Here is a 14509-nt window from a genome sequence, read left to right as displayed (position 1 = left end):
GTAACCCCAAAAGTGTCAAAAATGTCAATCAAGGGTCCGATCTGTCCGCTGCAATGTCGCAGTACCGCAAAAAAAAAAAACGCAGATCGCCGCCATTACGCGTAAAAAAAAAAAACACCAAAAATGACAAAAATCTTTCCCTTAGTTAGTAAACGCGATAACTTTTGCGCAAACCAATCAAAATACCCTTTTTGCGATTTTTTTTTTACCAAACATATGTAGCATAAAACAAATTGGCCTAAAATGTTAAAAAATTTGGATTTTTACATTTTTTTGGGGGGGAATTTCATATAAAAAAATGTGAAAAATATTGTTATTTTTTTCAAAATTTACGCTCTTTTTTTGTTTATAACGCAAAAAGTAAAAATTGCACAGGTGATCAAATACCACCAAAAGAAAGCTCTGTTTGTGGGAAAAAAAGAACGTCAAATTCGTTTAGGTACAGCGTCGCACGACCGCGCAATTGTCTGTTAAAGTCACGCAGTGCCGAATGGCAAAAAAACCCTGGTCGGAATGGGGGTAAAATCTTCCGGGGCTTAAGTGGTTAAATGACTGGATAATTAAAATAAAATTTTTGTCGATGTATTGAGTGAAGATTCTCACCTTTGTCATATAAGAATGCTGCTTGTTATCTGAAAACTCCGGAGTCTAATATCTAAGGGGATTATTTATAAAGGATTCACTGTGTAATTTGCACAGCAAATTACATTTATCTGTCTGAATTCTACAGCATTCGGTTATCGTTTTCAAAAAAGATTTCCACTCCCCTAGCTTCTATCATTTTCAAAGAGGAGTTGCCCATCATTTTTAAAGAGAATTCTCCTATCAGCACACAATATTATGGCGAGGATCCAATTGCAAACAAGATTTGCCTATCACATTTATATTTAAAAAAAAAAAGATTTGTCCTTCAGCATACAATCTAATGGAGAAATACTAATAACAAACAGGATTCATCCACCACATTAAAAAAAAAAAAAAAAAAAAAAAAAACAATTTTCACCTATCAAACGTTGCATTACTCAAGGAGTGAATCCACTTTGAAAATGACAGCCAAATTTTGTATAATACAGACAGAGGAATGTCCAAAAAAACATTCACTGTGTAAATCAAACAGCAAATTCTTTGTAAATAGACACCTAAGAGTTTTTTTTTTCATTTGGCCCTGTGTGCTCCTATATGATCGCACATTAGCAAAATATATGTTGAAGAAGATGTAAATTAATAATTGTATTTCTTCCTTTTAGTACAAAAATTTGAACTTTATTGTGTTAGCTCTCAACATAGCATGGACTGTGAAGAGGTGCTTACTTACTTGCACTGCAGCCATATGGGTTATTCACATCCAGGCTGCTTGCACCTTCTATACATTTATCACAAGTGATGCCTCTTACAAACTGTTTGCAGAAACACTGACCACTTATAGAGTGGCAGCTACCATTAACCGTCCCGGCTGTATTGCATGAGCATGGCTGACACCTACAATAGGAAGATAAAGAGGCGTATAAGCACAAGGCAGGTAATGGAAACCAAAGGTCATATATTTTCTAAGTTCAATTTGCTAGCCTTCAATTTTCAGAAAAAGGTTAATCTAGTACTGCAACAAACATACACTATATTACCAAAAGTATTGGGACACCTGCCTTACACACACATGAACTTTAATGGCATTCTAGTCTTAGTCCATAGGGTTCAATACTGAGTTGGCCCACCCTTCGCAGCTATAAAAGCTTCAACTCTTCTGGGAAGGCTGTCCACAAGGTTTAGAAGTGTGTCTATGGGAATGTTTGACCAATCTTCCAGAAGCACATTTGTGAGGTCAGGCACTGATGTGGAGGAGAAGACCCGGCTCACAGTCTCCGCTATTTTCCATCCATCCGGCGGATCGGATGGGATTGGATGAGAACGGACACACAGTCCGTTCCCATCCCATTACCCAATAGAGAAGAATGGGGACCTGACAGCTGTATCTCAGCACACAGCACGGAGAACAGCTGTCATCCTCCTGCTCAGCGGGGGAACGGCGGATCGATTCCCCCGCTGAGAAAAACAAAGTCTGTCCGGAGTCTGTGTGAAAGAGCCCTTACAGGGGAGGTAAAATATAGTTACGCCCTAACTGGGAGGCATTTCATGTGATAAAGAGCTTTGTTATAAAAATGATTTCCATTTTTATTCATACAGAACTCTTTTTACCTTTTTTTCCCCCACTGATCTCCTCTGGCCTCTCCTAGTCTCTTTTTATCTATATGCATTGACTCCAGTGTTGGCTACATGTCATCACTCTGGACTGGTTAATAGTCACAACCGTGGACCATTCCTACACAATGTGTGATGGTTTGACCAACTGTTGTATCCTTTAGGGAGACCATATTACTGGGTGACGAGTAGAGATGTGCACGATGCAAAAATGTTTTGTTTCAAATTAATTCGCTAAGTTAATCATTTTGTTGTGTCATATTTGTTATGTTAGAAAGATTTGTTTTTGAAATTAATTTCATATATTCGGATTCGATTCGTATAGTCGTTGTTCCAAATCGATATGTATTTCGGAAGATTGGCCATATTTGTTTTGACTTTTTTTTTCATTATTTCAGGAGACTACTTATGCACCCTGTTTGGGTTGGATGGAGGTGGATCCATCAGAATCTCTGAATCCTAACATAACGAATGGAAAGAAATTAATTTCGGATTTATTTGTTATGGTATGATTCGAACATTCTGATGGATCCACCTCCATCCAACTCAAACACAATAGGTAGGAATCATCATCTTATTTCACGTTTATATCTTACTGTATTTATTGCAATATATTTTCTTTTCATATGTAGTGCATTTTTTATAATAATGAAAAAAGTTAATGCAACATAAAAACGAAATGGATCCGAATAAATTTGAATATTTTGTTATGTCGTTACGTAATTTTGGATGCTTCAAACATTACCATAAGGCCCAAACTATCGCATCATGTCATCAGAATGAAATGAATTATTTAGTGAGGACATTCAGTCTGTGAAAAAACAGGTGTTAAACAGGTGGCCCTTATTTAACCTCCCTGGCGGTATGATTCTGTCAGGAATTCTGTACCAAAAGCGGTACAATTCTTTTCATTGAAATTTGGCGTTATGTATTATAGGCCTACAATTCTTAGTAATTACTGACTCAAACCTGACCAAAACAAGAGTCTAGTAGACATCCCAGATGTGATAAATTTGAAACACAAATGCATGAATTATAATCAAATCAATAATATAATTTTATTATATAATATATATAATACAATTATATTATTGATTAGATTATAATTCATGCGTTATATATTATATATATATGTGTGTGTGTGTGTGTGTATATATATATAACGCATGAATTATAATCGAATCAATAATATAATTTTATATATATATATATATATATATATATATATATATATATATATATGCATATACATATATATATGCATATATATACATATATATACATATATATATATATATATATATATATATATATATATATATATATATATATATATATATATATGCATATATATATATATATATATATATATGCATATATATATATATATATATATATATATGCATATATATATATATATATATATATATATATATATATATATATATATATATATATATATGCATATATATATATATATATATATATATATATATATATATATATATATATATATATATATGTATATATATATATATATATATATATATACCTATACACACACACACATATATATATATATGTGTGTGTATATAGGTATATATATATATATATATATACATATACATATATATATATATATATATATATATATATATATATATATGCATATATATATATATATATATATATGCATATATATATATATATATACATATACATATATATCTATATAATATATATAATATAAAATGTGTTATGTGTTTTGTGCAACGTTTCGTTTTTTTTTTTTTTGAATTTCCCTCCCTAGTTCCGCTCCCATGCAGCATTGCTGCTGCAGGGAACGAAACTAGGAAGTCCTCCTACCGACAGACGAGCGGCGGAGATCTCGGCTGGCGGTCACAGCAATGAGAGCTCATCGCTGGATCACCAGGATAAGGTAAGAGACGCTCCGCTGCGCTGTCTGCATAGCTCTGCCATTTACCCCGAGCGTGACTCGGGGATACCGATAATAGCAGAAAATTCCTACCCCGAGTCACGCTCGGGGATACCGCTAGTGGGGTTAAGGAGAAAGGCAGCAAATGTTGTACATGCTGGGTATAGTTCATTTCTCTCTGAAAATCTGAGTAAAATGGGTTGTTCCAGATATTACTCAGAAGAACAGAGTACTTTGATTAAAAAGTTGATTGGCGAAGGGAAAACATAAAAAGAAGTGCAGAAACTAATAGGCTGCTCAGCTAAAATGATCTCAAATGCTTCAAAACGGCAACCAAAACCAGAAAGACAGGGAAAAAAAACAGAAAACTACCATTGAAAAGAAATCAAAGCATAACCAAAATGACCAAAGAAGGTCAAACTTACCTGTGAGTACTGTAACATTAGAAGACGTCTATGTGAAGCCAAGCTATCAGCAAGAAGCCCCTGTAAAGTCACATTGTTGAAAAAATGACGTCCTGAAGAGGTTATAATTTGCCAAAGAAAACAATGAGTAGCCTACAGAGCAATAGAGCTACATTTTGTGGACTGATGAAAGCAAGATTGTTCTTTTTGGGTCTAGGGGCCACAGACAGTTTGTTAGATGCCCCCCAAACACTGAATTCAAACCACAGTACAATGTGAAGACAGTGAAACATGGTGGAACAAGCATCATGATATGGGCATTTTTTTTCATACTATGTTTTTGGGCCTATTTATCGCATACCAGGGATCATGGATCAGTTTGAATACATCAAAACACTTGAAGAGGTCGTGTTGCCTAATGCTGAAGAGGAAATGCCCTTGAAATGGGTGTTTTAACAAGACAACCATCCCAAACACACCAGTAAGCAAGCAGCATCTTGGTTCCAGACCAACAAGATTAACATTATAAGTGGCTAGCCCAGTCCCTGGGCCTTAATCCAACAGAAAACTTGTGGGGTGACATCAAAAATTCTGTTTCTGAGATAGAACCAAGTAATGCAGAGGAATTGTGGAATGTAGTGCAATCATCCTGGGCTGGAATACCTGGTCATGTGCCAGAAGTTGGTCGACTCCATGCAACACAGATGTGAAGCAGTTCTCAGAAACAGCGGTTATATAACTAAATATGAGTTCAGTGATTCACATGACTAGGGTAGTTAAGATCCCACCTGTTTAACCATATTACCTGGATCAGTACCCAACACCACCCCCCTTTACCTTTAAATGACAACAGTAACTCGGCGTTGGGATTAAATGGCCGGTTCGGCCTTTTATTAAGCAAAACCATAAGTAACAGAAAAACATAAAACAGTCAAATCAATCCAGATCAAAGAATGGTTGCAGATCCTTGACGATACCATCTCCCACAACTTTGGGGTCTGTGGTACCATTAAGTTAGGCTCTGTCCCCAGCCGCCAAAACACCGCCTCGAGGCCTATCCTACCTGACCACAGACCCCTACCACCTTACACTACCCGGTCGGTCTAGACTGAACCAGACCAACCATAGGACTAAATACCTGAGATGAGTCCCACCATTTTATCGTTCGACGCCATGTTTTGGACCCTCGTCAAGTACCCCAACCCGCCAACGTCCAACCTCCTTAGCAGAGCACCATAAAACGGCATCACCAGGGCGGGCGGGAGGGCTACGTTTCTCCTATGATCTCCAATCTGCAAGTGAAGCCCCTTCACTCCTCCCCTCCAACTACTTTCTCTCCTGCTTCTCCCCATCACTTTGTCTGCTCTGCCAAGAAGGTAAGAGTCCTTACCTCTCATATCCCAACAACTAATTTAACCCCCTACTGCCTGGTTTTCCTTCCACCCTGTCATGTATGCCCTGTGCTTGCTTATCATTTCCTTCTAGCTCCGGGCATGTCTGGAAAGCTAAATCTTCAAGCATTTTTCAGTTTATACAGTAAATGTTTGAGTTTGTAAAGAAAAATGCAAACTGTTATTTTTTGGAAAAAAACTAATATTAATTTTTCTTCACTTTCTGGAGTGTAATATCAAATTATGTTTTGATTTGGAATATACTGTGCAGTGTTCCCATTGCATTTGTGTGTATGCAAATAAAAGCTATCATAAGAATTATGAGCTTTACTCACGTTTTTAAACACACTGCTATTATTTTTAATACAACTGTATAAAAGTCATGTTTGTAAGGTTTCCCTTTTAAACTGGAAAAAAGTTGAAGTCACTGCAAATATGTTACAGGAAAGAAGATTTGAAAAAGGTGAACTTGGGCTTGGAATACTTTTTTCAATAATATTTTTATAATCAGCTTGTAATTTGTGGACCGCCACATCTCCTCCCATATGAATTTACAGATCAGTTTGAACTTCTCCATCATTGTTTGAAAAGCTGGTGGTTTTAATTTCCATGGTGGGATTCTGTACATTCATTTTCCATATGAGTAAGCTGATATTTCCGTTATTGACCTGCTTTGGCTTTTTAAGAGGCTTATCTTTAGATATCTCTATAACCAGCTGTATTGCTGATGCTGCAGTTGTTTTTATGCCGCTCTCGTTAATATGCAAGCATCTGGAGTATTAGGGCAAATTAAACAGCTATGATTATAGAAATGTGGCCTAAACATCAAATAATTATTAATTACTACCTCACTAGGTTGATGGAATTATTGCTCTCCGTTCCTGAGTAAATGTAGCAAATAAAGCAGTAAATTATTCATTTACGGAGTACATTATCTATACACATTTATAAATAAGACCCAATAGACGTTGAGTTGTTGTTTTCAAAAGAGGGACACCTAAGAATAAAAATAGGGGAACTAATTCCCAAACTGGGGGGAGGAGTTTGTTGAACATTTTCAGGCAACATACAAGTTTTTTTACATTTTTCTGAGCCTGTACATGCTCCAGTCTGTAGAATATCCCAAATGCCATGAATTTAGGCAGTTAAAGAGAACCAATAAACAGTGGATTTATGAAAGAATATTAATATTTAGTTTTAAACCAAAACTCTGGGAATTAACATTAAAGCAAATGGCAGGTCCCTGCAACAGATATCATACTCACCTCTTCTGTCTCCTATCCTTGCTCCATTCCAGCAGACATGTCAGTATTCAACACTTCCAGGGCAAAGAAGTGACATAGCGATTGGAGGAGGGAGCCACAGTGTGCGGCATTTCACACCTCCAGAAGTGATTATGTGTTGAAAAACCAGCAAATAATCTATGAACAATAACCCTACTCAAATCTGTCCCCAAAGACCCAGTAATTTACCACATTAGATATACCATTCTTGCCTCTTAAATATGGCAAAAACAGGCTGTCAATCAAAAATACCTTCCTGTGGCTTGTGTCACTGCTGTCTGCACACATGAATGGCCAGGGGGACTAGTTAGAGATGGGGATAGCTGCTGACTTTTAAGAAAAAGTCAAGTTTTGCATACCAGTAACATTGCTTTTTTAGTTTGCTTAACGTGATATTAAACACACACTGTTTCATTTACACTATCCCTTCTATTTCTGAATATGGATGATGGCACTGTAATTATTTTTATAAAAAAAAAACATATTGATTTCTCCTAATCAATATACAGCTGTCACATGACTCAGCTTTTTCTCAGCCTGTCTGCAGGGAAACAGTGTTAGGAGGAGCTTTTAGTCCTCTGCTGCTGGTTACATGTTAAAAAAAAAAAACAGCCTTTAGTATGCAGATTACAGATACATAATTATTATCAATAAATGGTTTTAAATTGTCATACAACTATATATTAGCACTCAAATCTTTATTATTTTGTGGAAATAACATGGTGTGGGTGAATTTCTGTGTCATGCCCCTCCAGCCTGTGTCTTAGATTTAGAGGGAGGTGAAGCTTCTATCAATCTACATGTAATATATCCACACCATTGCGTTTAGCTGGTTAGTGGGCATGGAGGAGGAGGGAGGGAGTGGGCTGTCGTTTACCACTGTGTATGCACCCACATGTGTGACTTTATAGTCACATAGGGTGCTCAGATGTGATAGGGAGGAAATGCACAGCATAGAAACTACTGAAAACTGGAGCATGTGCAGAGCTGCCAACACTGCCAACACTGCTCTGCAAAATCCCTAGCCGAATTAGGGACTTGGATGGAAGGGGAAGATAGAGAGCAGCAGGATCAACCAGGTTTTTATGTAGAATTCAGAAAATGAATCTCATAGTGACTAAGTATGAACAGCAGGTAATACTATCTACTATACTAATGCATTGATAGTTTTATGATGTGGGTGTAGTGACACTTTAATCTGCAGATTTTAGGTAAATACGAGGTGTGATAATTTAATTCCCACAATATACTATAAAAAATGTTTGTGTAGAAGAATTGTTGCGGTGGAGAATTAATTTATTAGGCCAGAGTTCTGGTCTTTTCCTCTGAACAGATTCCCATAACCCTTTCAGAATTTCCAAGTAACAATGTTGGTTGACGGTTGTTCCGTGTTCTATGAAATCGTAGTAAACTATCCCCTTGAGGGAAAAAAAAAAACACACCATCATGAGCGTACAAGGGTTCGCACTCTGTCCACATTTGCATCCGTCCTACGTGTTTTTGGCTGCCCACCTCTTGTATCATTGTGGACATCTTCCTTGCTCCTCCTAACCACCTATACAATTAAAAAGCATTTGACTTCTTCATGGAATTTTCACCATAAGCCTGTTGTAACAGCTAAAGCTTCACTCGCTCTTTTGCTAATTTTCACACAGAATTTGATGTTAATCCGCTGCTCCAGATTTCTATTACTAACTTTCTGCCAACAAGGCAACGCTCACAGGTGTAATGTCTTCTACTACTCCATAAAGACTGAGTCAACTGGTCTGTGACCCAGGTGAGTGCAGGGTAGAACATGTCAGAACACGCTCGAGTGCAAATCAGTGTTGCCAACTGTCAGTATTTTTACTGGCAGCCAGTACAAAACTGGAACTTTTCCCCTGCCAGTAAATGCCAGTGACAGAAAAGGTTGCCAGTTAAAAGTATGTCTGCGACGCTTGGCTCGGAACTGCGCATACGCAGTTTTGGTCCAGAGCCAGCCGAGACCATCCGAGTGATGCTACAGTGTGTTCGGCCAGAGCCTCATGTGGGGGTCTGCGAGACAGGAGCAAAGCAAGCTGGGAGTGGGACTGTCAGTGCTGTTTGGACTGGAGTGGACTGTAGGGACCACCTGGCATAGAGAGAGACAGTCACTGTGACTCAGGAGGTGACGTGTCGTGTTGTTGAGGTGTCATCATCATCTTTGTTGCTGTACACTGCTGTCAGTGTCACTGTGAGAGTCAAATTCCTGTCCCTGAGTTACTTACTATATTGAAAATAAAATAATATGAATTTTGCCCCAAAATCTACCTTAAAACGCATTCTAATTGCATATTGTACTTGTTTGTAGCCTAAATACTGAAATTTGCTCTTAAAACTGTAATTTTGTAACTTTTGGAAATGCCAGTAAAAACTTGGATGGGAAGTGACATAAGGGAAGGGAAGTGATGAAAACTATCGGGGCGTGGCTACGCAGCGACTGGAGGAGACACCAGGATGGAAACAATGAATGTCCGCTAGTGGTGAGATTCAACACAGATAGAGTTAAGCACCTGATGTGGTTTTAAATTAAAAAAAGGCATGAATTGTTTTTAATAAATGTGAGCGGCTCTTTTATTTTTAAGACCCTGTTCACACCCGAGCCTTTTTCAGCTCATAAAACGCTCATCTCTAAAGTTCCAAAACACCCAACAAGCAAAATCCCATTCATTTCAATGGCCCCTATTCACATATATGAGTGTTTCGTCACCTAAAGCAAAATGCCTAAAGCTCCAAAAAGTACATGAGCTTTTTTTTTTTGGCAGATTACAAGTGTTTTTGGTCAAATGGCAATGCCTGCCTCCAAACACCTGCAAAAAACACCCGAAAAACACCTGAAAAAACACGCCTGAAAAACGCCTGAATATGATACACTCAGGTCTGAGTGGATCCTAAATAAACTTTGGTGGTTTGGTTACTGTACCTTTGGAAGTTTTCCTTTTTTCTCCTACGTGACATCTGCCTAATTGTGAACCATACGGGGACACGGTTTAACATGTATACTGGAGTTGGTGTTTTAAACCAAAAAGCTGATTTGACAACCATGAGAATAGGAGGTATATGAAGTCTGTGAGTTCTCATCTGAAAGGGAGAGAGATCACTGGTGCTCACGAGGAGGTGTCTTAAGTTGGAAGATATTTATATTAAAGAGGACTACACTATTTTATTTCAAAGAGCAGCATCAGCACATTGGTGTAATATCAGTACTAACAACACTGGGTCAATTCTGTTTTATGCACTTTATTTCGAACTTTGTTCAATATTTTGTTGAATGTCAGTAAATTTTGGCTGTTGTGTCAGTAAATTTAAATCTGGTAGGCTGGCAACACAGGTGCAAATGGCCGTGTGATTCACCACTATGCTGCGGGCATTCTGGGAACTAAATTGTCACATCTCAAAAGTAGTGCTTTTGAAACCGCTAATATAGCAGAGTATAACGATAATACCCTGCATAATAGTAAAGGTTCACTGTAATCCATTAAAAAAAAAAATGTGAATAGATTTAAACCTAGTCTCTCTGTAATGTCCCTTTACTGCGGTTCAGCAGTGCAGACTAGTCCAGGACCTGCCCCATGATTTGATGTAATAATGAAAGAGCACACAGCTGAGATCAGCACACTGCTCTTTGCTCCTGTCAGCAAGCTCCCAGTGATAAGTGGGGAGGGGCTGTGAGGTGGTGGGGGCAGGTAGGAGGGAGGGAGGTGCTGTGAGGTGGTGGGGACAGGTAGGAAGGATGGAGGTGCTGTGAGGTGGGGGGACAGGTAGAAGGTAGGGAGGTGCTCTGAGGTGGTGGAGACAGGTAGGAGAGAGGGAGGGGCTGTGAGGTGGTGGGGACAGGTAGGAGGAAGGGGGTTGCTGTGACGTGGTGGGGACAGGTAGGAGGGATGTAGGTGCTGTGAGGTGGGGGGATAAGGTTCCTGAGAGGGAGTTATTAGTCAGAAGGATTCAAGTGCTTTTAAACCTAAGATATGAAATGTGAATATAGCATATCCCTCTATTGTGTTTGCTTATCCTAATCCAGAGCACTAAGTGTAATTTCAGTCTGCTACCTCATTCCTCTGCTATCTGCATGAGTAATTTCTGACAAGCTTACCTGAAACCAAGAGGAAAAAGGTGACAGGGAGAGGGAGCTCCAGCACACAGCCTGTGATTGACAGCCTCTGCAGTGTCCCTGTGTGCTGTGTGAATGGGGGGGGGGGTAGTCTCTTCACTGCAATCAGCGCTCACTGAGCTCTGCAGAGTGTAACTTCAGCTCTTCACCCTCCTGCTTTCTGAAAACTCAGACAAGTTGTATAAATTCTGCACTTTGAACGGTTGTAGAGAAGAGAAGACTGTAGATAAACCATTACAGTTTATGTACTGTAGGGTGATTTGTTTCATCTCCGTATATCACCTGAGGCTTTTCACTTCTCTGGGTATATGTAAGGGTTTACAACCACTTTAAGGAAGCATTGTGGGATGGGAGGATGAAAAGGGTGGGCTGTAGGGGGTGCTGTAATAGAGAGGAGGCAGGTATGAGGTGGGAGGGCAGTGCTGTAACAATGGGGGGGGGGGTGACCATAGAGGGGTGCACTGCAATTGGGAGAGGGGGCAAGATGTAATGCACAGGGTTGTGCTGTGATGGGGGTTTAAATTGGAAGCAATCAAGATGTTCTGTGATGTAGGGGTGAGGTGGCTTCGGGAAAATGCGTGATGGGGATGAGGTGGGTGTTGAGGGACGAGCTGCCTAGTTGGGTAAGGTGGCTGAAGAGGCATGTGCTGTTAGTGGGGGAAGTGCTATGATAGGGGGGTGCACAGGGATACATTACGATGGGGGGGTGAGGGCGAGGTAGGTACGGATGTATGCACTGTAATAAGAGTAGGAGGGTGGGGTGGCCACGGAGGAATGCACAGTGAGTGGAGAAAGAGGTGAGTGTAGGGAGGAGCGCTGCCATGGGTGGGTGCTGAAGGCTGCACTTCAATGGGGGTTGTCAAGAGATGTGTTGTGCTGAGAGGGTGAGGAGGGAGGTAGGGGGCAATTAATTTAGGGGACAAGATTTTTGAGATGCTGACAAGGTGAGTGGCAGGGAGACACTGGAGTTGTTTTAATAAAACTGGAGAGTGCAAAATCTGGTGCAGCTGTGCATGGCAGCCAATCAGTTTCTAACATCAGCTTGTTCAATTAAGCTTTGACAAATAACCTGGAAGTTAATTGGTTATTATGCACAGCTGCACCAGATTTTGCACTCTCCAGTTTTAGAAAATCAACTCCAGTGTGACCGAGAGGATGAGCTGCATGGCACTGTATGTGAGGGGAAAGGTTCCAGGCCGAGGGGGGCATTGTGATAGTCGAGAGTGCTGTGAAAGCAAGGGGGAGGCAGGTATGAGGCGGAGAGGGACAGATGTACTGCAATGCTGAGGTGCCCAGAGAGTGAAGCATGTTGAGGGTTCGTCAGGTTTTTATTTCTGTCTGTGTCCCATTTGGGAACATTACTGTCTCAATTTTTCACTCTGACTAAAAGTAAAAACAAACATGTTGAGTTGTCACCAGAACAGGAATAGAGGGGAAATTTCCTATAGAGACACTTGGGTTGATTTACTAAAGACACATGGATTGTGCACTTTGCAAGTGCAGTTACACTCTACAAAGTGCAGTTGCTCCAGAGCTTAGTAAATGAGGGGAAGTTCTTCTAACCTCCATCATCCAATCATGTGTAAACAAAAATGCATTTTTTTTAAATTTTTTCTTGCATGTGATTGGGTGTTCTTTGCAAAGTGAAGCTTTGTCTTATTTACTAAACTCTGAAGCATCTGCACTTTGAAGAGTGCAATTGCGCTTGCAAAGTGCACAGTCTATTTCCCTTTAGTAATTAAACTTACTCGCTCTTCTAGAACCTATTTAAGGGATTTCCTGAATTTTGATGAAACTTCCTCCCACTCCCTGCCGTGCCTACAGGATATAAAGTGATGGGAAGTTTCAATAGGTCATAGATGACAAAATCAAAAGAAACTGACAGGGGGGCACTACTTTCTACTCTATCCCAAATTTTTTAAAAATTGCTTTGGATATATTTAAAACTTTTTGAGGCAACACAGCACACAACAACACATGTACATTCATCTACATACAGTAGGTTTTGAACCCCGAAGTTCAGGTTTGTTGGTTTATGCTGTAGATGTGCATTGAGGTGCTATTTTAAATGAGTGCCAGTGTATATATGCAGATTATATTGGCTTGTATTATTATTATTGTATATACAAGTGACTTCAGCCTTAGCCAATATGGTGTGTTTCTCTGCTCCTTTATTTTTCAACAGGAATATGCTGATTTGAGCAGTTGGATCAGAAAAGGAGATCTCACGTTTTCAATACCCAATGCCAGTGATGGGATGGACCTTCACATTGGGTAGGGGGACTGATAATGGAGCTTATTAGTGAGGGTTTTATAGCCATTTAGATTTCAACCAGAACCACAACCCTGGATGGTGTTGCAGCCCCATGGGTTGCCATAGAGGGGTCCTCACTTCCATGCATGCTCAACTGCATTCTGATTTACCTTTAGAATTCATCACAGAATCATTATTTCCATTTTCTAAATAACCCGTCTGATTTGTCTTTTTGCAACTAACATTATCTCCTTAATCCTCGGCTCACCTCTACACTGTATTTTAATTCCAATATGCCAGCGCCAATTAACACAGGTCATAATGAAGCTATTTACTCTGGAGATGCCTCATAGAATTTCTAAAAAGATGAGAGAGAAAAAAAAAAAAACTCTTCATGTTCTTTTTGACTTTAATGGTAGATAAAATTCTGAGGCGGACAAAATGATGCATTTTATTTATTCCCAGTTGGGATATTATTCTATGAAACAAATTTGTAGTCAGTGTTGCGGATTTGGCTTTTATCAGGATTTTTTTAAGGGTGTTGAGTGGGTCACTCTGGAGACCACTTGGTGAGAGTTCCATCGGGGTAAAATGTCAGGAAAGAGGATCTGAGCCGAGCTTTCTTCACAGCAGACTGCGTCTCCTCTTTCATGTTGTACAGAGTGGAATTTAGAAAAAAATATTACATACCGACAGGGTTATTTAAAGGGAGAATCCATACAAACCTTACATTTCAGCTAGGGGCAGGTAATGGTGTGTTGAATCACCTGTTCACTTCTTATATCCCTGATGCCTAAACTGTGCCCTGGGAGCTGCATGTGGCCTTTTGGCATGCATTTTGTAACTCTTTAGCCTCAACAGATGTTAGCATTTCAGTGTTTCTGGAGGGTTGCTCTGTGTCATGTGACCTGTGACA

General features: G+C 39.3%; 1 protein-coding gene across 1 annotated transcript in view; it reads right to left on the bottom strand.

Annotated features, from left to right (window-relative positions):
- Positions 1–14509, bottom strand: part of USH2A (usherin) — a gene marked incomplete at its 5' end in the record, with an annotated part of 1334617 nt that overhangs the window by 1050206 nt on the left and 269902 nt on the right. Inside the window, one exon of the mRNA XM_082250984.1 lies at positions 1316–1479. Within this exon, the coding sequence (XP_082107110.1) occupies positions 1316–1479 (164 nt within the window). The remainder of the gene's footprint in view (positions 1–1315; positions 1480–14509) is intronic.

This window comes from Pelophylax lessonae (assembly GCF_965119305.1).
Source record: "Pelophylax lessonae genome assembly, chromosome: 3".
Lineage (NCBI taxonomy): Eukaryota > Metazoa > Chordata > Amphibia > Anura > Ranidae > Pelophylax > Pelophylax lessonae.
Note: the sequence above shows the minus strand (reverse complement) of the source record. Positions and strands in the feature narration are given on the sequence as shown.